Source organism: Strigops habroptila, chromosome 1 (assembly GCF_004027225.2).
Source record: "Strigops habroptila isolate Jane chromosome 1, bStrHab1.2.pri, whole genome shotgun sequence".
NCBI classification, from domain to species: Eukaryota; Metazoa; Chordata; class Aves; order Psittaciformes; family Psittacidae; genus Strigops; species Strigops habroptila.
The window spans coordinates 144,156,188-144,182,032 of NC_044277.2; the positions used below are offsets into that span (position 1 = coordinate 144,156,188).

The 25,845-nt window shown below is 39.7% G+C and overlaps 1 protein-coding gene across 8 annotated transcripts in view; it reads right to left on the reverse strand.

The window, feature by feature from the left end:
* Nucleotides 1-25,845, reverse strand: part of NEK11 (NIMA related kinase 11) — a 75,698-nt gene that overhangs the window by 21,800 nt on the left and 28,053 nt on the right. For 7 of the 8 annotated variants that reach the window (XM_030499385.1, XM_030499412.2, XM_030499396.1 and 4 more), the window contains 6 exons: nt 17,624-17,773; nt 17,462-17,540; nt 16,873-16,958; nt 12,357-12,476; nt 10,186-10,279; nt 9,242-9,377 (listed from right to left, as the gene is read on the reverse strand). In XM_030499385.1, the coding sequence (XP_030355245.1) occupies nt 9,242-9,377; nt 10,186-10,279; nt 12,357-12,476; nt 16,873-16,958; nt 17,462-17,540; nt 17,624-17,773 (665 nt within the window). The remainder of the gene's footprint in view (nt 1-9,241; nt 9,378-10,185; nt 10,280-12,356; nt 12,477-16,872; nt 16,959-17,461; nt 17,541-17,623; nt 17,774-25,845) is intronic. The other variant, XM_030499431.1, reaches the window with a different exon arrangement.

The window sequence follows — 25,845 nt, forward strand, 5'->3', positions numbered from 1 at the left end:
GTTCCTTGAGTGCTACTAAGTAAAGCCAACTCCCAGTCCTCTGCATGCTGCAGATGCAGAGGCACATCTCTGGTTCTCTGCAGAATTAATTTGCATACAGAACAGCTTATGTAGTTGAACCTATGATCAGATGAATTTCAAGAACATGTAAGATGGCTTTAGCACAGCAGATATCATAAATCCACATGGCCAGCTGTAACCGTGCTGGCGTAGTGAAGTCTGAGCGCAGATAACTTGAGTTGGTATTTCCAGCTCAGGGCAGGCACCATCAGGGAAGGTTGGGGCCCATATGCTTCCATTTCCACATCTGCAGTCCATCCTCCAGAATATTTGCTACCTGAGTTTTCCCATTGGATATTCCATACACACCTCCAATTTCCACTAACCACATAGCAAAAGGCTGGTTACTCCCACCATCCCTGAACATTACCAGTTCAGCTGCACACCTTAATAATGTAGCATGGAAGAAAACTCCTTGGTTAGCATTTTCAGAGGAGCAGCTTTAATAAAAATGATGCTCTTTGGCCTAGGTCTGTTTGACTTTTGTTGCCACACCTTTGCAAAGCCTAGCATGCCCTTTGTTCTGACATAAAATAGAAATTAAACCTATTTATGCCTGGAAGGTACTCGGGTAAGAAAAACTGGTGCTAGTGAAGTGAACATCAAGTCTATCATATCAAAAATGGAAAGAAAGCACTGCTGCAGAAACCAGGGTACCCTGCCTCTTTGTTTTGAAAGCTGTTCCAGGAGAAGAACAGCATCATGTTTAAGAAGGTCCTGACACTGTCTGTAGCCCATTGGCTCCCCTTGCTCACACAGCACTCCTGACCTGCCCAAGCACAGCAAATCCCCATATGTGGCATACACGTGGTATAGGCAGGAACCCTGCTTTCCTCACAGACCCTTGCTAAATAGTAACATCCAATATAAAGTTTTCTAATACAATGCCAGCTGGTCAAACATGCAGCCTAATGGCTGCAACATGGCTGTAATACACTTGTCCCTCGAGTGCCTGCTCTCCCTCAGGTACAGCATGTTTATATGCTCCATATGGAACACAAAGGAAGGTCTCTACAGCTGCTTCTGCCCCTTCGCTTCCTCAGATCTGCCAGCTGATCTCTGAAAATACGCTGCTTTATCTAGCTGTGCATATTGCTCTAAGGCCAGTCACGGTACTCTTTATTTCCTTCCAAAGTACTTCATTCAGAGCAAACCGGGCTATTGCTTCCGTATTGCTAGGTGGTATAGCACTGAGACACTTGATGTTAGATATTCAAGAGAAAAGAAGCTCTGAATAATAACATTCCCTTTAGAATTCTTTCTATATTATGATGCTAATAGTGGAAGGAAAGATAAAACCTCATTATTTAAAAATATTGTAAATGCACAGTTATTTCCTTAGAAGACAAGCTATGCAGAAAACAAAGGAATGTGATACTTGTAATATTTTGCTTAAATCCACCAAAAGCTTGTTTCAGGCAGCATGGCAACTTGGCAATGACATGAAAATGCTTTGATAAATATCTTTAATTTTCTCTTGCCTTGAAGTCATATTTATAACTGGTGCATTGATGCAGCATTCTCACATTCCGGTGCATGCAGAAGACAATAAGTAAGGCCCCTTTTGCTTAAAAAAGGGAAAAGAAGAAAAAAGAAAATATAATGGTATAACGTATGTTCATTTTCACCATTTGTATTCACAGTAACAAAGTAAAACTTGGCTTCTAAGGACTATTGCGCTTTTTTAATCCCAAGGCTTCATTGCATCTGTGGAAAAGGCAGATTTTCTCAGCTGGCACTTTCCCATCTAAAGGAAAAAATTGCTCTAGTTCCATGCAGCTACAGTCCTTAGTCTGCACACTGCTACCGACAGCAATGTGAGGAGCAGATCATTCAACTGCTCTGACAAATATATATTGTCATAAGACATAATGCACTCTTAATGTGGTGACATGAACCAAGACACTAAAAAGCTGCGCTACCACAGCTCTGCTACCACACTGCTACAGAGAGCTTGAAAAATCAAGAGAGGGGGCCAGGACACAGACACTTGCATTGCCCCCCTTGCATGGCTTTGTACATGAGCCATGCTAGGGAATGAGGCAGGAGCAGAGCAAAGCATTCCTCTTCTGCTTCTGCAACTGCAGGGGGTTGGACTAGACTGCCAGAGGTCCCTTCCGACCTCAATTATCTTATGTTTCTGTGGTTACATGATGCTTCACAAACAAACTGCTTAGAATTTCCCCAGATCTATTTGTGTGTGTGCACATATTCAACATACACACTCAAAAGGTCAGCAGAAACATGCCTCTGCAATGTTTCTGTATGCCTCTGCAACGTGTACACATTCTCACAAGCCACAGGCAAAAGGAGGCGGCGAACAGGGCTGGACAGCACCCTTCAGAGCAGTGCATCCATTATCACAGAGGGAGGAAAAAGAAAGGGATTTCTGCCTTCGAGGGAGAAAATGGAAAGAACTGAAGCACTTCACTAGGCTGGAAACACAGACATGCTTCCCTGAGCTGCATCATCCTGAACGAGAAATTGTACCGCAAAGGAGACCAAGGGCTCTGCACCCCTCTGCAGTTCAGGCCAATACTCATATGATTAGGAAAAATCAGATAATTCCATTATTATAATTTAAGCTTACTCAGATTGGTTTAGGTTTTTTTCCTCAGCGCAGGACAAAAGCCATCAAAAAGAATGACCATCCTTTGGTCAGCTATAGGACGGATACTAAGCTCTGAAACCTTCAACAAGAAATCAGTGAAAGCTTTTGTCTGGCTCTTCTAAACTAAGCTGAAAAAGACTCTCAGAAAATGTGCTTAATAAATTAACTCATGGATGTAACAGCACTTTCGTGCCCATGAAAGTCTTGTACGATCCTTTTGACTAAGCACAAAAGGACTATGAAGTCATTAAAGAAGTACCTTCTGACATGGCCATATACAGCATAGGCATAAAGTAAAAGGGGCTATTCTAAATAAGAACTAGAAATATAACTGAAGTTAAACATTAATACTTTATAATTTTCCTTTTAGCATTTGAAAAAGGAAAAGCCTTCTCATAGCCTTCCTCCAGTGTCTGAAAGGGGCCTACAAGGATGCTGGACTCTTCATCAGGGACTATAGCGATAGGACAAGGGGTGACGGGTTCAAACTGAAACAGGGGAAGTTCAGGTTAGATCTAAGGAGGAAGTTCTTCCCTGTGAGGGTGCTGAGGCGCTGGCACAGGGTGCCCAGAGAAGTGGTAAATGCTCCATTCCTGGCAGTGTTCAAGGCCAGGTTGGACGTCTTGGGTGACATGGTTTAGTGTGAGGCGTCCCCGCCCATGGCAGGAGGTTAGAACTGGATGATCTCAAGGTCCTTTCCAACCCAAACTAGTCTATGATTCTATGATTCACTTGTGGGCTTCACTGAGTGCTGATTTATCTATTACGAAATGTCGAGAAAAACAGAGAGAAAGAGGATGTAAATCAGAGTGGCCTTATGGGGATCTTCTACTACTTGATGTTAGAAAGGAAGTAACTAGTTTCAAAATGTTTTTTTCCAAGGAAAAAATTACTTTTCTTTTTTTTTTTTTTTTTAACCAAAATGACATTTCCAAGAAAAGTGTTTGATTCTAAGGACACAGTTCTTTTCCCCAAACCTTCCACCTCCTGGTATTTTATCAGTATGTACAGAGATAAAGCATGAGAGGAAGAAAGGAGTTGCTAAAAGGAGTTAACAAAAATCAACAGTAACATATGCAACTTTGGTCACATATTTTCCCTGATTTTCTGAGTGGTTTGTTTTCTTTGTTTCCTGGGGAGGAGGTTCCTCCTGATTTTCTAGTTGTCATGTATACAGATAGGGGAGCTCTGGCAGCAGTGACAGTGAAAAGGATGCCGTGCCGCCTTTCAAGCACAGTTCAAAGTTCAGCAAATAAAAACATTTTCCAAATATCCAGAAATTCTTTTATTACCGATGGATGAATGAAGAGAAAGAACAATATAGTGATGTAGTCAATAACAGCGAGCATTTAGTGAGCCCTGGGAGCCATTTCCTTTATGCACAATGAGGCCCTGTTATTGTAAAGGTTGCCCTATTGTTTGCTCGGTTTCCAATAGGAACAGAGCACGAGCTGTAAATTAAAGGAAAATTTACCATGAAGCTATCTTACGACATCAATTTCAAACTACCTCAGTTCTGAAGGTAGTTTTTGAGTTCTTATTCTAAAATGTTTTGGTCATTTAGAGCATACTTTCAACTATAACCTCAGTTCTCCTGCTGAATCTGGGTGAGACTGCCTGATACTTTTCCTCCCAGTCTGATGACAGGGTCAGGAAGTAAAAAGTCCATGTATTAATGCAAAAAGATGGTCACTTCTCCTCAAGATTCACTTCAAAAAATGCCATTCTTAAGACATAGATTGAGCATTATTTTTACAACTGGGAGTTACTGAAAGAGTAGAAAACAAACAGGAATGGTTCGGATCCAAACTGGTGTAAGCAGTTGCGAGTCTGGATGTAGCAAAGATGTGAAAGGTATTTAATTTGGATGTAAGCAGTAATATAAGTTATATGTTGAGCAAGTACAAAAACAAGTAAATGATTGCAACCAAGCAAACCTAGGGAAAAGGTATTGAGACCTTAAATACCTCTATGAAATTAACTGGTGAAAGTCAACATATTTACTACACTGCAGGGGCACACTTTGCTCTGTGGAGCAGATAAAATAGCAGGAGAACATAAACAAACCTCTTCACTGCTGTCACTTTCTCATTCCCTCCAGCTAGTTGTCTGACAGTCACATGCGCTGCAAGCTAAGCTGGTAGAAACTGCAAACCAATTCAGTATTTACAGCTGCTCTCTGAGCAAATTATCCCTCAGTTGGAATTGGCTCCAGCTTCTTATGTCACCAAATAATTTGGCCCAGCTCCCCAGAAACAGTATCTAGTTTTATAAGTGAGCCAGAATACTGTGACTGTGGGGTAGACTAGAATCCCTTATTAAATGTTTTTCAAGACCATCATGATCAGATGCTTTGTTTGCAGGTAAATGCCTGCTGCATCTTTATTTAACATCTGTTTAAACTTGAATCTAAAGTGCAGTGTAAAGTTATCTTGCCCTGGAAGTAGGACAAGTTGGAATAAAACCCAATATCTTTCTAAGGAAGATTTAAAACACTGAAATTATCTGAAAGTATAGAATCTAGTACATAGTATTTTTTGTACACACACAATCTTGGTGTGTTTGCTTCTAATTGATTCCTAAATACACAGTGTTTTTTAACATAATGCTTTGGAAGCAGTGAAGGGACTTCCCATATAGGTTTTAAAAAGACTTGGCCTGAATAACTTTAACTGTAGTCATTGACCAAGGTGAATTGTGAGGTAGGCTCTATTTATCAATGCCAAACTAAATCAGTATGAAAACAGATCAGAAAAAACAGGAACTATAACATAATTTGCTCTCTACACACTTTCAAAGTATTTGGTTGGGTTTTTTTTACATAACTGCTGCGTAAAGACTTCATTCTGCAAGCTTCCTTCCCTCTGTGCAGCCACAAGAGCAAGATTTCTTCTAAGCAGCTGTGAATTTTTGTGAAGTTATGAAAAGATTTAAGTAGCTAGCGATACCAAACAGTAGATAGCTTTGGAAAAGGTTTCCTGAGGAGGTTATGAGTAGAACTCAATCCCTGATAGCCCTCAAATAAGCTAAAGTATGTGAGTAAAAACTTGAAGACAAGGGACAATGCATAGAAACCTCTACAAAACATATCTCTTTAATTCTTGGTAGCCCTCATGGAAGGAGAGTTTAAATGGGGAGCTATAACCAAAGCAGCAAATCACAGAATCACAGACTGGTTTGGATTGGAAAGGACCTTAAGATCATCCAGTTCCAACCCCCTGCCATGGGCAGGGACACCTCACACTAGACCATGTCACCCAAGACTCTGTCCAACCTGGCCTTGATCACTGCCAGGGATGGAGCATTTACCACTTCTCTGGGCACCCTGTGCCAGCACCTCAGCACCCTCACATGGAAGAACTTCTTTAGATCTAACCTGAACTTCCCCTGTTTCAGCTTGAACCCATCACCCCTTGTCCTATCACTACAGTCCAATGAAGAGTCCCTTTCTGGTATCCTTGTAGGTCCCCTTCAGATACTGGAAGGCTGCTATGAAGTGTCCACGCAGCCATGCAGCCAAATAAGCTCTCCAAAGGCAACACTTCTAGGGAACAATTCCTTAAACAAGAATAATAATGCTCCAGTTAATTAAAAAAAAGGGTGGGGAGGGGAGAAGTCATTGTTTTATTTTCCGCTTTGTGGCTAAACCTTGCAACCTTTGTTAAACCTTGCTTTTGCTGGAATAAATCAGAGTTACCATTCCTTCAACTGAACCTGGGACAAGGCGGGATCCCAGCATGAAACCAAGCAATGAAAACCAGGGAGTGATGAGCAGGTCAGAGGGGCACATCGGCACCCTCTTGTCACCCCACGTGCCAAGGATGAGTGAAGGACTGGTAACTGCAAATGCGAAAACTAAACAGGCAAGTTCCTCTTCACAAACATCCATAATACCATTTCAGCAAGTAGCAAGTCAGGGAATATGCCTTATGATCCTGGAAACAGGGTAACCACGTAAAAGAGACCAGTGGATAAACTGCAGTAGACAGTCACTGCAACGCTATCATCTTAATTCAAGTCTTTCTGGTTACAAAGGATACTGTAACAAGACTAATGCAGAAAGTTGCTTAATGCCACTTATTATTACTCTGTTCTATTTTGACTTGCCAAACTGAAACACAGAACAATACCTGATTTTCCTAAAGGCCTTTGGGTGGTGTGATCGCTTGCATGAGTGTATTTTGGAGTGTTACTCTGCTACCCAATCAGTATGCATAAGTACAGCTTTAGAGGCACTAAACAACATGCACGTGTGCAGAGACGCTTAAACACATGCTCAGAAATATTGCAGGCTTTTAACCTTCTAAGATTCACAAAAATGCCTTGAAAATCTTTCAGCAAAGCTTGTAAAAAAAAATAGCAGAGTAGGAAAAACAACCACAATATTTTATAATGAGTGAACTTTCCCTATTTGAGAGTCAAATGAACTTTGTCCACTTGAAATTCAAAGCAATAGATCCATAACTTACAATTAGCAATGGAAATATAGAAAGAATGTATGCAATTATTGTACTGTAGTTAGCTATTTTGGAATTGTAATGAAATCTGGGGTTTGCCAGGTGTAATGTATTGGAACATGTTAAGCTAAGGAATTTAACATGTTATCATCTTTGCAGTATACAGAAATAAAAAAGAATATAATACAGATCAGAGAGGTCATATAATATGTCTCTTTAAATTATATGCCTTTGCTTTTTTACATTCTTCTTCTGTAAAAAGAATTTAAAAACCACAAGTAGTCAGCCTGAGTTATTTTGCCCCTTTAACTAGACCCCTTCCCACACACAAACATAGAACCATAGAATCAACTCGGTTGGAAAAGACCTTTAAGATCATGAAGTCCAACTGTTGCCCAGCACTGCCAAGGCCACCACTAACCCGTGGCACTGAGGGCCTCGTCTACACGCTGTGTGAACACTTGCAGGGACAGCGACTCCAGCACTGCCCTGGGCAGCCTGTTCCAATGCCTGAGCACCCTCTGGGGAAGGAATTGTTCCTCAGCTCCAGTCTAAACCTCCCCTGGTGCAGCTTGAGGCCACTTCCTCTTGTCCTGTCACTTGTTACTTATCACAGAATCACAGAATGGTTTGGGTTGGAAAGGACTTTAAATCATCCAGTTCCAACCCCCTGCCATGGGCAGGGATGTGTCACACTAGAGCAGGTTGCTCCAAGCCCCTGTGTCCAACCTGGCCTTGAACACTGCCAGGGATGGGGCAGCCACAGCTTCTCTGGGCACCCTGTGCCAGCACCTCACCACCTTCACAGGGAAGAACTTCTTCCTCATATCTAACCTGAACTTCCCCTGTTTCAGTTTGAACCCATCACCCATTGTCCTATCGCTACAGTCCCTGATGAAGTTGATAAACATGCATGATTGCACTGAAATGTTTAAAGAAAAGAAGAGTGTGCGTACTGAATAGTGTAAGTAACAGCTTTGACATTAGCTTCAGGAATAACAAGTTATTCACAAAACAAAGAGAAACCATGTAATTTCTCTTGCCTATCCATAATGCTTTTTTGCCATGAACCCACCACTTCAACATCAGAGACTATGGCAAAGGCAATTAAACATGCATTCAGTTTCATACAATGGATTGACCCAGCTTCTGCATCACAAATATAAACTCATCTAATTTCTGTCTTTACAGTTTAACAGCTTAATGACCTCTAAAGGCAGAAACATCAGTTTCTTTTCGTGCATGTTGTTCTGTTTCTATTTAGGTGTCTTTATATGCTTCCCCTGGTACATCTCCCACCCACATTTACTGCTTTCTCCTGGTCCTCTATTTGCAAGCTTCTCCATCCTCCCCTTTGGATGTAATTCTAGCAGCTGGGTCTCTCCTACACAGGTCATCCCTCCTTATACTGTGGAATAGCAAGCCAACCACACAGACATAAATGAGGCTATATTGAAAGAAAAAAGACATTTGCTACTAAAAAGCCCCACCTCCACCACAAACTGATGCTGATGCCTTTTATTTATTCGCATATACCATCATAGATGTACATAAACCAACACTAGCAGGCAGAGCTAGTAGCAAAAGTAGTTTTCATACTTCAAAGTATATTAATGCATTCTTGCAAGATTCTAATCTGATTAAAAATGTTTCACCAATACAGTGCTTACACAATGGATCTTAAGTATTTGAGAGTATGACACTATTACATAACGCTGTAGAAACAACACTTGTAAATGCGCTCTTAAAAATATTTTCCTGACCCTTTTTGAAAAGCTTGACTATTTGTTCATCTATCCACAGAAAAGTACATCTTATATAGTACTTCATACTCTTTAGACAATAGGTATTTGATGACAGTATAGACAAGCACAGTTTAAACAGTTTCCATCTGCTTCTCTCATTGTTACAGATAAAAGCCAATGGCATTAAAGTGTACCAAAGGTACTAATGCTCTGAATTCTTCTCCTCATTTTTGCACTGAAGAGATGATTCAGGAAATGCTTTTCTAACACCAGTCATTTCATATGTGTAAAGTTAAAGCTATTTCCTTCTAACTCAGCATATCTCATAATAGGAAGTTCTATTTCAACATCAAATTTGGAATTCTTACCATGGTCTGTAAATTCAGACATGCAGAGTTGACTTGACCCATTTCCACTTGGTTCATCATGTCCTATGGACGCATAGTTGCATGTAGTGGCTGGTTGAGAATGAATTGGAAATTCTGAAGTCTGCCCATCAGATTCCTTAGTTGAATGAAGCAGCATGGAGAAACATGTAGAGTTAAGAGCTTTCAGCAGGATCACAATATAGTGGTTGCCCTGATCTACACAATTGCTGGGACCTGTATTAGGATCAATACTGACTCAGCCATACAGCCAGGACACATTGAACGTACTTTTTTCTCCAAATACAATGGTAAATAGAAGCTAGAGTGAATGTGAAAGAAGAGGTAGAAGAAAAAACACGTAAAATCTCATTATTCCTGTGATGCTTTCACTGAATATTTCCAAATTGACACTGTTCTCTGCAATAAAATGTGGTGGAACAATTGAACAGGCCTGTCTTCTGTTAGAGATAGCTAAAAGCTTACACTGGGAGTCATTCCAAGACTTCATTCTTAATAAAAAGCCAGTTGAAATGTTAATATTCTTCACTAATCAAATAAAAAGAACCCACAGCCCTGCCAAATTATAGTGTTTAAAGGATTACAATTCTAAATTTATGTTGAAAATGAATGTATTTTGACCTCTGACATCATACAGGCTGTAAGTCTTACCAGACAGCAGATTTAGATTCAAGTGCGACTTAATAACAGAAAATTGTGCAATGAATAGAGAGTGTGTTGAACCATAGGTGAATAACTGAACGTACTTTCCCTCATCACAGATCCACAGAAGGTACAGCCAAGCAGTGCGGTCTTTGATGCACTTCCAACTTATTAATCTCAGAACAGGACTCTGCCTCTAGTGCTAAGGAAAGCACGTGGGAAACAGAGAAGTGTACACTGAATGTGCATAAACAAGACTTCCAAAGCAATAGCCTATTACTTACATGTAGGACATTGACATTTAGCTGCTGGAAATTACGGGACCTGAATTCTTGCATTTTCTTCGTATTTTCTTGATATTTTTCCTCTGCCAGCTGTCTGTAAATCCAGAATACTTCTAGTTAGGATGTGATGACAGAGAGTGGACAAAGGGATCTTTTCAAAGCAGTTGTGGAAAAACAAATTCCATAATTAGGCTCCCATGGTGCCAAATGTTCACGGCATCTAATCATCTCGAGATTTCTTTTGGTGAACTCATAAAGAGATTTCAGGCCTTATTTCCAAACACTATTATATTTTTCTTTCACAACTTGTATACTATAATTGAGAAACAGTAAATTATTAATCCAGGTCTTTTTTGGGTCTTCCAAAGATTTTAAATTCTTTGGAGATTATTCCACCATTTAGGGACCTTTCAGGTGAACACAGGCATGCAACATTTGTGTGCTGTGAACACTTCACCTGGGGGAGAGTTGTTAACTGTGTTCTTCTGTTGGGACTACTTCAGCCAGCTGCTGTGTTAAGCAGTTCTTCCAGTTCCCATCACTATATTCCCTTCCCATCCACCTCTGGCTTTGCACTGCTGAAAGCAGATCTCTAGTCTGAGAAGGTACTGGTTTTGCATTGTTTCAAATGCTGCCAGCTAGAGTCAGCTGGCAATAATCCAGAGCTAAACACAGATCCATTTTAAAGGTTCATGACTGAGAACAAGCTATGAAGATTAGTATGTTGCCTTCATATTACAAAATAAACACATTCACTTGGTTTTTTTTGGGGGGAATCTAAATAGAAAACACTAAAATGCAAGAAAGCAAAGAAAATGAAAAGCAAACTAGAACTATCCTGCAATTAGTATTATTTCCTAATCTCCATCCATTTATAAAAAGTGAGACAGAATTCTTATTTATAAATTTCATAAAAGTACAAAAATCTGCCTACCACATTATTGAAAACACCATGCAGAAGAGGTGTTAAATTTAGTACCTTTCATACAGTGGTTTCAATTGAAGAAGACTTTTTTTAAATGAGCATAAATTTACATACCATCTCCAGTATCAAATGCAATAGTGTCAGACAGACAGACATAAATGCTCCTAAGACCACTGGCATTTTCCAAAGGGAAATTCACGCCTTTAGTTTTTTTATTTGTAGCTTTTGGGTATGGACATCACAAGTTGGCACAAGTAATGCTAGGATGTGATTTTACAGAGCATTTCTGCTCAACTGCAGTTACTTTCGATTTGCAGGTCTATGTAGCTGCAGAGTTCCTGAGGCCATAAGTTTAGACTTCATGTCACCTGACAATATTCTTCTGTACTAGGACATCATTGCTTTACTGAATTGCTGACTTGCTTTGGCACGACAGGGTTAAGATGCTGACTCTTGTAACCAAAAACAAGTATTCCCTCTATTACCCTCTACAAATAAGTAAGTAAACATTTATTAATTTACATTGCACTTTGCAAAAATGCTTTTGAAGAAACCACTAAAAATGAATGTGGTGCTTTTCCCATTTTCATTCATATCAAATAAAATATTGGATATTTCTAACTGTGAAAAACTCAAGTGTGTCATCAAAACAGCATATTCTTCTATCTATTTAGAAAAAGAATTCATGCATAGACATGTAGCCTTCCATCCATTTCTCATGTTCCACTCAGAAACAGTACTTATTCTCCTTCAAATCCTCCTTTTTATTATGTGTTACTCAGTAAAAAACCATAAATCATAAAGCCTTTACAACATATCCAATACCCTCATCTGCCCATTTGATAAGACTATCCTCTGAGCTATTAACTTCTATTGGCAAATCTCTTTGGCCAAATCAACTGACAAAAGCTGGATTGCAACTGAATGTCCAGCCCCTCTAATTGTGCAATCCTTAAAATGACAAGTCATTAAGAAAAAGTCTCCTACTGTAACACATTTGAAAATCTCTCATACACTTATTTAACCAGAAACACAGTGCTCAAAGTATCAGTTTTGGGCTAATGTTCTGACTTTTTTTTTTTTCTACATAAAAGGATTTAACTCATCGAAAATCCCCATTCACTTTGAATAGCTGAAGACCTTTTCTATTGCTATTTTCGCCTTGCAAGTTCTAACTGTCTGATTAGGCTGTAGGATGGGTAAAGTGCATGGTTAGGGCACAATGCAAATGATGCGCTCAACTTACTTCAACTTCTTTGCTTTCTCATCAGCAGCATTTAACTTCCTCAGCCTCATACGTTCCCGCGGTGTCATCTTCTGTACTTCAGACAGATTCTGCAGAGTTTGCAGATGAACTTTCTTCTGCCTGGAATTGAATACATGCAAGCCCATCTTCATATAAAACTGTAAATATCATTACTTTGATTTGATATTGAAACATAGTTGACATTTCAACTGGAATAATTAGAAATCCACAGGTTCTAGAACAGACTAAATAGACTTTCGTTTGGAAAGCAAATGTCTCTGTTCAGATGTATTTAAACTTAGACTCATGAAGAGTGTGAATCATTTCAGGCATCTCGGGTGAAAATGGCAAAAAAGTAAACTCAGCTCCTGAAAAGAATAAATGTTGAAGCACAATGAAATATTTACCCTGTCAGGCTTCATTATTGAGCATATTCCAAGTACAAAGGCAGTCTTTAAATGAGAACCACAGAAAAAAGCAACATAAGCCATACATTTTACATTGACTGTTACAAGCTGTCTAGCATAGAAGAGAACATTAATGTGTCTTTAATGACAAATATAATTATCATGTTTGCCTCTTGAATTTCTGGTCCTAATCAATAATAATTTACCAGCAAAATGGTCTCCACAGACCATCTCTGAAAGCTGAGCATGAATTATTGACATATGTATCTCAGCTGCATTTGTCAACACAGGGGAGTCTTGTATCAGAAAAAGGATATTAATCTCAGATTTTTATCTCGCGTCCTGCAGTAATTACAAATCTTAAACCATAGTTTGAAATGCCTTAGCAGTCATGTTTCCCTTACACAAATATCTATTTATTATACCATGTATTTATGATACCAAGTATTCATTTCAAGTTACTATTTTTGTTCTTCTGAGATAAATTCACTTCTGATCATCTAAGACCCCAGTTTTATTACCATACAAATTGTAACACTCCTTCTGGACTATCATTCTGAAATCAGGATTTTAATAAATGAGAAGTTCTCATTATGTTTTTCAAATGTTGACTATAGAGGGAAATAGTGTAAAGATATGAATATTAGTGTGAAATATGAAAAGCTAAGGACAAAGACAAGAAGAGTTCAATTATTCATAAGTATGGAACCAAGTCTTCAAGTATGAATAATGTAGACATATTTCTTGTCCCCTATAAAAAATCTAATTTAAATTATAAAAATCTCTTGGGGGAAAAACTATTTTTCATCCAAGTTGAAACTGAACTTGTATGGTTTTATACTTCATTATTTAAAATGTATGACTTGCATGGGACTGGAATAAAGGAAGCCATTAGAGGCCTTTACCAGAAGAAACTAGATTCAACTATACATGGCAAAAATAATTCCTGGTAAGAAAAAAAAATCATACATATAAAGTAGCAATGATTAAGGAGTACACCCTAACAAGCAGCTCCTTGTACACTCACACAGACTGCAGTATTGCTTCATTACAGCAGATGTGGGAAATTCACTATGTTTAAGTTATTTCTCCTCCAATTTTTTACTCTGTACCATTTCTCAGGTACTTTTATTTCATTTGGCTTCCTCTTTAGATCTGGGATTGCAGCAATTATTTGGCATTTTGCTTACCAGTAGCCATACAAACAGCCAACATTCTCATAAATACAATGAAAGCCATAATAAGCTGATGACTTTATGCATATTCCAAACATTTTGTCAAAAATAATCAGACTGAAACACATCTGAAGATAATTTATAGCAAAGCTTCTCCTAGGATATTTTTTAGTCAAATTGATGTCCTGAATTTGAAAGCCTCAAGGTAAATTTCCATGCTCAAACAAAACCAGTTGTCATCCATTGCTTCAAAATTTTTAGGAACTCTGAACCTCTGCATGGAAGCCGCTGGCTTTCTATTTCCTTTTAGCATATGTATAAGAAGTTAACATGTTTGCAGTTAGAACTTGCTCTTCATCTTAGAGACCAGAGACTTACTTTTAAACACTAATAGGTACAGATTCTAGGATATACATGAATGTCCTTCCCCTATGATAGCTCTGTCAATACATGATGTGCATTTGGACTCAATACATTCAAACTAATGACAATGGATCAGATACAGAACATAGTATATGTTACAAATAATAGAAAGTGGCTTTATCAGACTGTTATAGAAGTCTGTGTATGTATTTTGCAGGTAAAAATACTGCCTCCTCCAAGAGAGAATGTGAGATCTTTTACCTACAAAATAAAGGCATGGATTAAAATTTTCTTGAAGATTCTGACATTTTATGTTTCAATAGGCATTAAATACCCAGTATAATTCAGATAGAGTTGGCTAATAATTGGGCAACATTTCAGTGCCCCCAAACTACTTAAGGTGTATCTCTAAGGAATATCTCTGCAGACAACTATATTTAATTTGAAGAGACAGGAATCTGTGCAAAGTTCATTAAATCACCTTGAATACAGCAGCCATAGACAAATGATACATCTAATGCTTCCTGGCTATTGCATATCTACCTGTCTGACTCTTATTCCCAGTATACTAGCAAATGGTTACTTCTAGCAGATCATCAGAATAGTAAGGCCAAAAACTTGACAGCAGTCTCAGCTGGCTCCACTTGCTGTTATTTATTAGGTAGTTGTTACTAGTCATACAGGTATCATTTATTGTTGCGTTTTACTTCTATGCTTGCAAAGTTCAATAACCTATTTATATTAAAGGTACCTATTGATACCAAAATGTAGAACTTCAGCCACATAAAAAGACAGGGACTCATCCGTCAACAAAAGAGAGCAAGAACAGAAGTGACAGGGTGGAAAACCAAACCACAATTTCTAGAGATGAGAGCTTTACAGATACACTCCCAGCAGTTACACTGGGTAAAAAACATGGACAGAAGATTTTGCTGTGTAGAATTACACTGTCTTTGCTCTGCTTTCTTCCTACCAACAATACTAAACAACACTTTGGAAAAGCTGAAGCTGGCCACCTCTCCCAAAGGTGCTTGCGAGCAGCATAATTGGCAGCATCTACAAAGTGACCACAGCCACAAAACTGTTGGTCCTCTCCAAGAGCAGAGGTCACAAAAAACCACTGTTAAAGTCTTGGCAATTATTTAGGAAAGAAGAAACAGGGATGTCCACTGTATCCACACAGGACCAAAGACTCCTGATTCTGAGTGTGCTAGCTTCTAACAGAGCAAAGCCATGTACAGAAAACTCGGGACAGGAAGCAAAGGGGAGGGTGAGCTGCCATCAAAACTACAGAGCTCGTTTACAAAGGCAAAATGAAACTGCCCATGCTGACATTTGCTTTAATCAGTGCAGCCCTGAAATTTAATGCAGTTCATTTATTTCATATATATTCAGTGCCTAAGAGAGAGATCATGTGCAAAGACATTACTGGTGTAAGAGCCAAACTAGTCTTAGTTTCTCACTGTAGTTACAAGAAAATATGATAGTATCCTACAGACATATGAGCTGAATATTAGTTTAAGTATATACGCTTTTAGTCTGGTGTCATTTAGGAAACGTAGCTTTCGCATTTAATGATTAGTAGCTACACAAACAGCAGCACTATAAATTATCATGACATAACTAAAATGATGATCTAAACCTTCAAAATGTGAAGACAAAGGTCATAATTTACATGCCAATGAGTACTAAATTAATGTGTGCATATACTACATGCATGTGCAATTTACACAGTTGTATAATAAAAAGACTTGATTTGCAAATCCTTTCTCCCCCCCCCGAATCTTAATCATGCATCTCATTAACGTGGTTGCTCCTCTGTATTTCTGAGGAATGGGTTCCTCTAAATATTAAAACCTATGAGATTAACACAAGTGTTTACAACATTATATTATTTGGCAAGACTGTAATTTTATACATAGTGGGTATATACAGCCCCTATACTGAGCTGCATCCCCAGCAGTGTGAGCAGCAGGTCCAGGGAGGGGATCCTGCCCCTCCACTCTGCTTTCATGAGACCCCACTTGCAGCACTGTGTGCAGTGCTGGTGTCCTCAACATCAGAAGGACATGGAGCTGTTGGAGCAAGTCCAGAGGAGGCCACGAAGATGACCACGGGCTGGAGCACCTCCCATATGAAGACAGGCTGAGAACATTGGGGCTGTTCAGCCTGGAGAAGAGAAGCTGCGTGGAGACCTCAGAGCAGCTTCCAGTGTCTGAAGGGGGCTACAAGGATGTTGGAGAGGGACTCTTCATCAGGGACTGCAGCGATAGGACAAGGGGTGATGGGTTCAAACTGAAACAGGGGAAATTCAGGTTGGATATAAGGAAGAAGTTCTTCCCTGTGAGGGTGCTGAGGTGCTGGCACAGGGTGCCCAGAGAAGCTGTGGCTGCCCCATCCCTGGCAGTGTTCAAGGCCAGGTTGGACGGAGTCTTGGGCAACATGGTCTAGTGTGAGGTGTCCCTGCCCATGGCAGGCAAGTTGGAACTGGATGATCTTAAGGTCCTTTCCAACCCAAACTCTTCTATGATTCTGTATACTGCTGCCCATAAAACAGTTAAAAATACTTACACAGCATCAAAAATGGGAGCAGCTTCTTTCTGCCAGTTAAGTGCTTTGTTTTTCACAGTCATGTTTGTGAACTTGTACTGTATATTCTGTAACGAAATAAGACAGAAGTGGTGCCAATTCTTGAGGCTAAAGTGATCCAGATTCTTCAGCAATGACCCAGTACAGTTGTAATGCAAAAACTGACTGAGCAGTTTCCTTCCTCGCCTTCTTAGAAAGCCAAATAATATATACACTGAAGCAGGGGCCAAAAGAGCAAGATGCACTGTTTTCATTAAACTATGACTAACCAGAACAGTTTAGAGATTATATGTACCAAGGCCCAAATGATCCGCACTTGTTCCACATAAACGCCCGTTCTCCTTATTGCTTACATCATTTAAAAAGGGATTCATTCAGGATGTAAAATGACAAGGGCTTCATTTCCCACTGCTTCACTACCTCAGTCATATCTGCAATTTAGCTCTGGAACTCCCCTGGATTAATGTTCCCATGAACTGCTATCTCAAGACATTTTACTCTGCCTCTATTCTGCTTTTGCAAAACACATATTCAAACAGTAAGTATACAGCTGTAGCTTTTCTTTATATACCTTTAGTTGTTCATCAATATAAGGGATTTTAAGGATCTCTGCTGCTGTTGGTCTCAATGAAGGGTTCTTATTTAACATGCTGAAATGTTAAAAACCAAAAGTTATAATTATGTGGTTTTCCAAATTTGCTTTTAAAAGTGCTATACAAAGAAAACATCATACCTGCACAGCACAGTATTCAGCTTGCTGGGATATCTATCAGGAAGAGAAGGGGTATCACCCTCTACAATTTTCAACACCACAGACAAAAAATTGTGCCCAGTGAAGGCATGATTCATACAGCACATCTCGTACAAAATGCACCCCAGAGACCTTGAAGAATAAAACAACAGGAACAGTATAGGCAATATTTTCGGAAGTAGCATGCATAGTGACATCACAGTAAAGAAAATCACAGTTGTTTTCTCCCAGGAAGAGGAAATTTCATTATCGTGCCATCCTTTCCATCTGAAATGTTTTCATTCAAATCACAAATCAGTAACTTTATAAACAGGAGATATCATCATTCTGTTTCTGTAAGTGCTGGTACACACTTAAAATCTGTGTGTAAACACACATATTCCTATATATACATATATATAGTTGTCAGCTATTTCTGAGGTAAAACTGAAATTGCCTTAAGATCTCTCAATATGTTTCAGGATACCTTTATCTTTTGTGGTTCTACATTAGCAGGATAAAATGAGATCATAATGCTTTACATTGCTGTAACCTCTTTGCACCCTATGCCTTCCTCAAGGGGGGCAGTGGAGGGGGAGGTACAAATCTCTCTCTGGTGACCAGCAATAGGACACATGGAAATGGAATGAAGCTGTGTCAGGGCAAGTTCAGGTTGGACATTAGGGAAAGGTTCTTCACTGAGAGGGTGGTTGGCCACTGGAAGAGGTTCCCCAGGGAAGCTGTCACAGAGACAAGCCTGTCAGGATTCAAGGTGCATCTGGATGATGCTCTTAGTCATATGGTTTAGTTTTAGGTAGTCCTGCAAGGAGGAGAGAGTTGGAGTTGATGATCTTTATGGGTCCCTTCCAACTTGGGATAATTTATGATTCTATGATTCTATACGTGTGTGCATGTGTGTGCAAAAATAAAGCAAAACCCTATCATATTAACTACCTTAAGTGGTTACTCATTAAATTAAGAATTAGTGACTGGCTGAGAACATTAGTAGTGTTTGGACACAGGTTTGTTTAAATTGATTTTGCAAATTAACTTCTGGTAACAAACTGAGGCTAAAATTCAAGTTCATATTAAATAATGCCAGTTTCAAATAACAGAAGTGTCTTCTGGTGTGATTTCACTCATTTAGCCAAATACAACAGGTTATGAAATCAGTTGATTCTCAAAGAAACACAAAATTCTCAGATGAAAGCATCAGATTGCAACATCTAAAAACAAATTTCTGAGAGATTTTATTTGGAGAAGAAAAGAAGAAATCTGAACATGTAGGTCTGGAAATCCAGCTAAGAACCAGTGTTAGTTTTACATCATTAAAAAACAGGAGGAAAGATTGCAAACAACTTTAAATGGGTCTTTGGTTTACTGTCACCTTATTCCCCAGGCTTTTACTCGCAAGTCCTAACGGAGATCATAAAAGATCACCAAGTTGAACATTTTAACATAAGCACTCTCATAATATTTTATATCATGACTATTCATAAAAGTTTGCACTTCAACTGGGTTCTGTTTGACAAATGGCTTTTAAAAACCAAGAGAGTTGAGATTCCAGGCTTTGAAGGATGCTCAGTGTTACCTCCAGTTTGCAGTCAGGAGAACTGAGACACTGAGGAGTGACTTGATCAAGGTCAGAGAAAGTGCTGGTAAGAGCCAGCTACAGAAGGAGACTCATCAAAGCACCAACTTAAATATCAGAGCCACTTTACTCTTCATGTAGGATTTGATTGTTGTATTTATAATTTACAGAAGCAGTATGAAAATAAAGCATACTGATAAGTAGAAGTACGTATAGGTGAATGGCTTTGATGGAAAGGATATAAATATTATCTTTGAAAGCAAATAACGAATGAAGTTTCAATAATTCATTTGGGTTAAAGAAGAAGAATTGATTCTGTCTGTCTGCTGATAAAAGAACAAGGGCAAATAATTTGAAAGTGGAAATCCACACTCTACATACAATGCAAATAAGGAAGAGGAGAGAGAATAGCTGGGCTCGCTCACTGGTACTTTTCAAACAGTATGTGAAAATGATTAGCAGAACATTTTTGCTAAAAACTGCTTTGTAAATACCAGCTACTGGGGGACATCAAAAATTGCCTAATTTTTTAAACATTTAGCTGTCAAGCAGCTTTCAAAATTCAAAAATTAGCAAACAGAACTACACAGATGATGATATGGTGTCCTCAACGTAAGAAAGACATGGAGCTGTTGGAGCAAGTCCAGAGGAGGCCACGAGGATGATCAGGGGCTGGAGCACTTCCCGTATGAAGACAGGCTGAGAACATTGGGGCTGTTCAGCCTGGAGAAGAGAAGCTGTCTGGAGACCTCAGAGCAGCCTCCAGTGTCTGAAGGGGGCTACAAGGATGCTGGAGAGGGACTCTTCATCAGGGACTGTAGTGATAGGACAAGGGGTGATGGGTTCAAACTGAAACAGGGGAACTTCAGGTTGGATATAAGGAAGAAGTTCTTCCCTGTGAAGGTGCTGAGGTGCTGGCACAGGTTGCCCAGAGAAGCGGTGACTGCTCCATCCCTGGCAGTGTTCAAGGCCAGGTTGGATGGAGTCTTGGGCAACATGGTCTAGCGTGAGGTGTCCCTGCCCATGGCAGGGGCTTGGAACTGGGTGATCTTAAGGTCTTTTCCAACCCAAAACATTATGTGATTCTATGATTCTATCTGTATGTATGATACATGTTCAAACTATAAGATAATTACTACATGAGAAAATACTTACAAACAAAAAAGAATAAGAAAAAAACCCCTTGGCACACATAGAATCTGAAAGCATCAAACAAAAATGGAAACCAGCCTAAGGGAAGAAAAAAGGAAGGGAAATCCCAATCTGACAGACTGTGCTGTAACTGCTTTTTGTAGAATCAATCTGTTTTGGAGGCTGCTTGATTCTGGCAGCTAGAAATTGTTTAATGAGCCATTAGGAGCACAGGATATGCCACATCAGGGAAGCCTATTTATTCATCTAGTTTAGTACTCTGACTACACCTGAGGCTTTGGAGAGAGAAGAAAACACCCAGGGCATTCTGCTGCAGCCAGGGCTGTGAAGAGGCTACCCAGGGAAAACCCCGTCTGCCCCATAGAAGAAAAATAAAGGGGGAAAGAAAAATGAGAGAAAAAAAATAAAGTTTTTGCTGCAGCATACGATTCTCTGAAATGAAATAAGCACATCCTAAGCTGAGAAATGCTGCCCTGGGTCCCAGAGCAAGGCTGCAATTGCCTGAGGGAGTTACCACTTGCCTCAAGACACAACTGCATTTCTCAGTTGTGTTTCTACAGTTCTGGTCTAAGCATCTTGTAAGAAGCAGGAGAAAATCGCTTCCTGATTCTCATAAGCAATCTGCACATGACCCAAACCTGTAATTTGATTACTTTTATAATCTTAGTTTGGGTTAAGTGCCAGTGTTATAAAATTCTAAAAGGGACATTAAACTATCCAGCCAGCACATTTGGTTTGACGGCTCTCCATATTCACAAATAGGTTTGACTCAGGTCCTAAACAACACTTCAGCAAAATCGATCTATGACCATTTCACACTGAAGCTATTTATGCCTAAGTACACCATAAAAGAGTGTCTGGACAGGCTCCAGTGTGCTCTCTACAACACTGACTGACAGACCTCCAGCTTCTCCTTAGAAGAAACTACCCTGAGGCTTTTGGTGCTAATTGATCTGTCCAAACTATGTTATAGTTCTTCAAATGCTGTAAGATCCAAATCAGTATTTTAAATTGAACTCTAAAAGCCAAATAATGTAAATGCATATACCTTTGTGACTTACATCTCTCAGTCTGAACGTATCAGAACGTCCATGAGGAATATGTTTCTTAATTTAACTTCCTCATATTCACTCAGCAGCAGCAATACTACCTCCACATGAGGCCTTACTGCTGAGGAGGGCCTGCCCCCAGACCTCCATAAATATTTTCACTCCCTTAAATGAGAAACCCATGTTGATGTCTTTCCCATCCCCATTACCTCAGCCTTAACTTTGTACCTACCCAAAAAATGTCAATACAGTGGCTGGAAAATAGAAGGTGGACACATTTATTACCATATACAGAAGGAAGCTGCCATGAAGCACAATGAACATGACGGTTTTAGTCATAGGATTTAGTCTTAGGTTGTCCTGTGAGGAGCAGGGAGTTGGACTTAATGCTTATGGGTTCCTTCCAATTTAAGATATTCTATGCACACACATACCATCACGACTTTCTCAGCCACTGCTTTTCAGGTCTTCACTGCTTTTCCTGCTAGTTTTGGTAACTATTTTACAGAAAAATTGGCAGTAAAAAGCAAAAATAAAAATAAAAATCCATTTTTGGATTGTTAATATAAAAGGAAAAGACAAACTGGGTGAAAGGCACAGACAAGCAAGAACAATTAAAATGAAAGGCTCAAGCTCTGCAGTGTAGGGAGCCCAATGCATCCAAACCCTACAGACAAACCATCTATGAAAATCTGACATAGAGTACAATGGATATATGTGTGACTGTGACATTGCTTTGTCTCTGGAAGACAAAAAGGTGGTTATTTACACCTCTCTTATAAAGAATTTGCTAAGACTCTAAGTGAAAAACAAAATATTTATTTTTCAACTAAATTATTTCTGTTATAATTTCAGCCTCTGAGAGAGTTTAAAACATACACTATGCACAGATCCTTTGAAAAGCTCCTGGATGGAGTTTACTTTATATGCTCATAGCTTTAAAGAGAGAATGTTATTGCTGATAACTGTTTGCATACACTTTATTTCATGCACTCAGAAATATGATAGAGTTAGAACAGGCGCAGACACTCAATATTTGCACTTGAGGACCTATACTGATCCCTGGCCACTATGATTTCGGAGTGTCACCTGAGAAACCTCAAGCTCTCACAGTTAGAAAACCAGCCAAAAAAAAAAATGTGGGTGCAACACAGGCTAACTACTAGCGGCAGGCAAATAATGGTCATGTTATTCAGGAGCCAAACAGGGAGATGGTTTCTGCTGGGATGGGCAAGAGTGATACTCTGTCCCCAGTATGAAAATAGTAGGACCTAGACTCATTGGAAGCCCCCGTGCCAAGGGTCCCCCAGTTTCCTGGAACTAAAGAAATCTCTGGGAAAGATTAGGAGTTATCAGGAGTTATCACTGACCTATTTGGTAAGTCTGGGATCCCAGGTTGCGTGAAGATAATGGTACAAAGGTATCCCTGTTCTTCAGAAAATCTCAGATAAAAAGAGTTAGCACTCACCTAATGCATTAGTGAGTGGTTACAACTGCCCTGAATGTACCAAGTACCTGCTTTTAGTTTACTCTTCCCTGGAAAAAGATGTTTTCATTTTGTTTGAATAGTTCTGGGAGTTAGAGGCGGCTGATTCTTCTCAGGCTAAAGTCAAAAGCCCAAATCTGTTTGGGCTGGAGGGATGATTTTTAGCCACTGCATGGACTGAAATAAAAGCTGATTAAAATTGTTACTTTGTTGGTAGACTTTCATGTAATCCCCCTGGATCTCTGATTGCTTTCTTAATGCATTGCTTAATGGTCTCTAGCTGCATCTGTTGGTGCTGGGAGACCTGTTCTGCCATGATTCTTCAGTAGTCTTATTTGGATGACATTGATGTAATCTGGGTAGATTCTGACCCACTATTTCCTACCAATAAGATTAAAAAAACCCCTCAAACCAAAAAAATCCCAAATAACAAAATAAAAACCATACATGCCTTGTGAACCAAAACAACTGATAAGCTAAATCAGCACAAGACCAAAGGATCTAGTATATACAGCTAGTACCTGTGGTTTCACACAGGGGATGAGTCCTATTTGTTGTGTGCCTCTAAGTTCAGAGATGGTTGGGCATTTTCCGGGAAAGAGTGTGTTACTGGAGCAGGAACTCAGGTTAAACAAGAAGTTTGGAGGCTTTGGTGAAATTTTTGCCTGGAAGGGTTTGAAAATAACCCGGCTGCATCTTCTGGACATCAGAGGTTCAGACCAAGGTCTCTGCTTTGCCTGATTCAGAGCAGAAACGCCAGCTTGGGTCCTGCAAACACATCCCTGGCTCACACTGTAACCGTGTACACACAGTGCACACACAGTGTACACACAGGAGCTGCTAAGTGTCTGCACACACACCCCCTGGCTCACACGGTGCTCGTGCACTGCTTTGGACAAGTTACAAAATGCATAAAGCATAGCAGAAAGCTAAGAGCTAGTGAGTTGCGGGGGGAGGGGGGGGTATGTCTGCTCTTTTCTAAATGTTAAAAGGGTGATAAACACATTATCTATAAAAATATTGAACTTCACTTTCATTTACTCTGTACCACTTTAATGACTTCTATGGATTGACTCTAGTAACCACAAATAGAACTTACAGATGCATTTTACATTCAATTCTGACTGCCATTGAACAAATTATTCTTCACAATAAAAAAGCACAAGAGGTGGGTTTCCCTGTCTACTCACTTCTTTTGTCACCTTTAGAAATCTTCTCTCAATATATTTTTATTGACTACATGTATTATCTAATATTTGGTTTGATACAGATAAGACAGAATCTGTCATCAAATCCATCTCAGTTCAGCTACATAATGAGATGAGATTCCTGACAGACAGAATCATAGAATCATAGAATGGTTTGGGTTGGAAAGGACCTTAAGATCATCCAGTTCCAACCCCCTGCCATGGGCAGGGACACCTTCCACTAGACCATGTCACCCAAGACTCCGACCAACCTGGCCTTGAACACTTCCAGGGATGGAGCATTCACAGCTTCCTTGGACAACCTGCGCCAGCACCTCAGCACCCTCACAGGGAAAAACTTCTGCCTTGTATCCAATCTGAACTTCCCCCGTTTCAGTTTGAACCCATCACCTCTTGCCCTATCGCTACAGTCCCTGATGAAGAGTCCCTCTCCAGCATCCTTGTAGCCCCTTTCAGACACTGGAGGCTGCTCTGAGTTCTCCACGCAGCTTCTCTTCTCCAGGCTGAACAGCCCCAATGTTCTCAGCCTATCTTCATACGGGAGGTGCTCCAGCCCCTGATCATCCTCGTGGCCTCCTCTGGACTTGCTCCAACAGCTCCATGTCCTTCTTATGTTGAGGACACCAGCAGTGCACACAGTGCTCTAAGTGGGTCTGGCTTAAACATGTTAACTGTGAAAAATGGTTGCTACCAGTTGAAAGTACAGATGACTGCTCTCTACTCTTAGAATTATATCCTGCAGGCACAAGTACATTTTGAAAAGGCAAAATTGAGCAGATTTGAAATACTCATAAAAAAGGAATCTTCAGACATGCATATCTACAGGAAAAGCCACCTCTTTGGAGAAGAAGCAAAGCCCACTTTATAGAAAAATGCTGTGACAATTACAGAACACTGTAGTTTTAACTACCATCTTAAAACACAAGATGTTTTAGGACACATGTATAACCAAGCCAGATATTTTCCCCATTCAAAACAAAATCATTCTTCATCTTAGCTTGCAAGAACACCTGCATACCTAAATGTTTCCTGAAGTCTTTCAACAGATCTTAGCTTCGCAACTGGATTATCTAATCACCACCTCAGAAGTCTTGATCCCAATAATTTATGCCATCTAAGTGCAAAACTGGCACTTTTCTTTCTACCTTTGAGCCTTTTTGCTTCTGTCCTAACACTCCAGTTATTCTCATTTTCAGCTTCCCTTTCAAGTACCTTCTTCTTTTATACATTTGCCAATGTTTTTCAGTTCAGTTCCTAAGAAGGTCCTTCTGCTTCCCTCTCAGCCAGGAATCACTCTTTCCTCATCCACTTAAAAATTGCACAGAAATTGCTTCTTTCCATTTATCTGTCTCAATATGAGAAAGAAAAAGATTTCCCCCTTCCGAGCAAAACCTGAACTTGGTCTATAATGATTCTGTGTCATGGAAGAGACTGGACCTGAATCTTAGGACCCTTTGAAGTCCTAGGTAACCCAGAATCATACCAAACTACATGCTGCTTAACACAAAGAGCAAAGCTTCAAATCACAACATATGATACAAATGTCCTGGAATAATTTTAGTTCTTAAATAACATCACAGAATCACAGAATCCCAGTCTGGTTTGGGTTGGAAAGGACCTTAAAGATCATCCAGTTCCAACCCCCTGCCATGGGCAGGGACACCTCACACTAGACCATGTTGCCCAAGACTCTGTCCAACCTGGTCTTGAACACTGCCAGGGATGGGGCAGCCACAGCT